The following is a 3139-nucleotide window of genomic DNA, read 5'->3' on the forward strand; positions in this document are numbered from 1 at the left end:
TAAAACTCAAGGTTAGAAAAAATTGGAATCAACATTACTTCTATCAAGCTAAGCCTGAGTGTTGCGTGCATAAGAATTAAATATCACGATGATTAATTATTTACTCATTATGGTGAGTTTGTTAGGCTATATTCAATGTCAAAAAAATGCAAAGATAATCGGTGGTTATAGAGCTGATATTGAAGATTTCCCTCATTCTATGGCGTTGTACGTCGTCTGCAATGATATATCACCGCATAAAGAAAGTATCTACCTGTGTGGAGCATCCATTTTAAGAACAGATATAGCACTGACAGCGGCCCACTGCGTCGACAACGGTTGCGTCTTTGAAAGTAGTTTTTATATGGTCACCGCAGGTTCTGAACAATTGAAAAAAGGTTTTAAATCTAGCATAAAAGCTGTATATTATCATAAATTATTTAATCTTAAGACGTTGGATGACGACATTGCAATACTGCGACTTACAACTAAATTGCAATTTAGTCAGAAAATTATGCCAGTACGCATAATGTCCAATCCGCCTTACCATGAGGAAGCGTTGATCGCGGGCTGGGGATTAGTTCAGGTAAGAATTATGTAATTATAGACACACACACACAACGTCACGCCTTTCATCCCCGAAAGGGTAGGCAGAGGTGCACTTTACGGCACGTAATGCCGCTCAAAGTCAAAGTCAACCATTTGTGTTATAAGTCCCATGTAATAGGGGGTGAGCCTATTGCCATATCCTGGACACAATTCCAGACTCCGTGCTACTACCCAGAAATTTTTCGATAATCCGAAAAAAGCCCATTAATACTTTGCCCGACCCGGTATCAAACCAGAGACCCCTTGTTCGGCAGTCGCACTTGCGACCACTCGACCAACGAGGCAGTCATAGACATTGTTATCATATTGTGTCTGTTTATAATTATTTGTACGTGCTAGTAGATCTCTGGCTAAAATCTATACTTAATATATAATACTAGCTACTTCCGCGCGGTTTCACCCGCTCTGTTTGGCTCCTATTGGTCATAGCGTGATGTTTTAGCCTATAGCCTTCCTCGATAAATGCACTATTCAACACAAAAAGAATTATTCAAATCGGACCACTAGTTCTGGAGATTAGCGCGTTCAAACAAACAAACAAACTCTTCAGCTTTATAATATTAGTATAGATATAATATCTATCTATACTATAATATTATAAAGCTAAAGAGATTGTTTGTTTGTACATTTAAGTACTCATTAATTTACGTGAATAAACCGTGATTTTCTGTATAAAATACTAGCTACTTCCGCGCGGTTTCACCCGCTCTGCTCGGCTCCTATTAGTCATAGCGTGATGTTTTATAGCCTATAGCCTTCCTCAATAAATGCACTATCCAACACAAAAATAATTATTCAATTCGAACCAGTAGTTCCAAAGATCAGCGCGTTCAAACAAACAAACTCTTCAGCTATATAATCTACTAGCTACTTCCGCGCGGTTTCACCCGCACTGCTCGGTTCCTATTGATTGTGGCGTGATGATTTATAGCCTATAACCTTCCTCTATAAATGCGCTATCCAACACAAAAAGAATTATTAAAATCAGATCAGTAGTTCCTGAGATTATCGCGTTCAAACAAACAAACAAACTCTTCAGCTTTATAATATTATAAATATAGATAATATTAGTATAGATAATATTAGTATAGATATAAAAAGCTTTATTAATAAATAAAAATTTTAGATTTCTCCTGAAAAGACAACTAAAATACTTTACGCAACCGATCAACATGTAGTGAGGAACAACATATGCGATATAATGTTAAGTATCAAGACAAAACCAGGAGCCTTTTGCGCGGAGAGCAAATTTAAGGATTCTCGTTCAATTATGTAAGACTTTTCATGATATTAAACAGCAAAAGAGCAAATCCCAAGTAACAAAGCTCTCCTGTAGTGCACGGTTTACAGGCTTACGGCACTAGTAACTGTCTCTTAGTGGTTTTTCTCTCGCAAGTCTGCTATGAGAGTTTTATTAGCAAAAGTACGAATATAAAATGGGCCCTTTCTCGTGGTTATAAACGTTTACCAGCCTGTTATAGGCCTGGCCCCAGAACCACTACAAGATCATACTTTGTTACTTGGGATAGATCATCTGATGGTAAGCAATCGGCAATGCCAATTAACACTTGCAAGACCAGAAGGATCATGGATCGGGGTTAAGAGACGTGGGATGAAGAGAGGAAACACAACGCAAGTTCTTGTCAGTGTTTGTGGTATCACTCTGATCCAGCCGGCTGAACACTGCTGAAGTATGGTTCTTCCACGTAAGAAAAGTAAAGATACGAGACAAATCAAAAATATCAACAATCCCGCAGGCCTGAATTCCCATAATTACGATCTGTGAATTGTCTTTTTTATGGTATAAGCCGGTAAACGAGCAGACGGATCGCTTGATGGTAAGAAATCGCCGCCGCCCATGGACAACCAAAACACCAGAGGCGTTACAAGTGCGTTGCCAGCCTTTTGGGGATAGAAATTTAAGGGTTGTTGGGAAGAGGGGGGAGGGGGCTAATTGGGCCTCCGTGATTTATCAGATTTTAATTCATATTGACTAATATTTCTTGTGTGTGTATTAAGTTCTCGCTCTTATTTCAGTGGTGATTCGGGCAGCGCTCTTGTAGTGCGGGGTAATATCCAGATCGGGATTTGCTCCTACGGTGTCCCTGAATGGAGCAATTCTATCACTGTATACACAAACATCAGCTATTACCACAAATGGATCAACAAAGGCATTCGAAAACTTTCACGGCTCTAGTTTTCCAAAATTATGTATATTATTATCATTTCATCGGGTATAGTGCAAAACTGCGAATCTACTACAGGTAAAGGCCGTCTGCATTTGATTTAATTATACAGGGGCAGTTTAAAACTCTTTAACATCGTTATTTTAAAGGCAAATGGCCTCATTTTTACATAGATAGTATACATTTTTGTTTTCTTTATATTTTTATCATATAATCACGCCAGCGAAAAGGATGCCAATTGGGATCATACGTGGAAGGCCCGCGAAATTGAAAATTGGCTACATTTGTCAGATACGCCGAATTATCGTTTACAATATGTAAATGATCAAATAATGTATCAGAGATATTGTAAAAATATTTTTTTT

General features: G+C 38.3%; 1 protein-coding gene across 1 annotated transcript; it reads left to right on the forward strand.

Annotated features, from left to right (window-relative positions):
• Window positions 1–2846, forward strand: LOC118279787 (trypsin epsilon). The gene is made up of 3 exons (XM_050702412.1): window positions 1–565; window positions 1715–1860; window positions 2626–2846. Exons 1-3 carry the CDS (start codon window positions 89–91, stop codon window positions 2783–2785), a joined length of 783 nt encoding a protein of 260 aa, XP_050558369.1. The 5' UTR covers window positions 1–88; the 3' UTR covers window positions 2786–2846.
• The last annotated feature ends 293 nt before the right edge of the window (window positions 2847–3139 follow it).

This window comes from Spodoptera frugiperda, chromosome 22 (genome assembly GCF_023101765.2).
Source record: "Spodoptera frugiperda isolate SF20-4 chromosome 22, AGI-APGP_CSIRO_Sfru_2.0, whole genome shotgun sequence".
NCBI lineage: Eukaryota > Metazoa > Arthropoda > Insecta > Lepidoptera > Noctuidae > Spodoptera > Spodoptera frugiperda.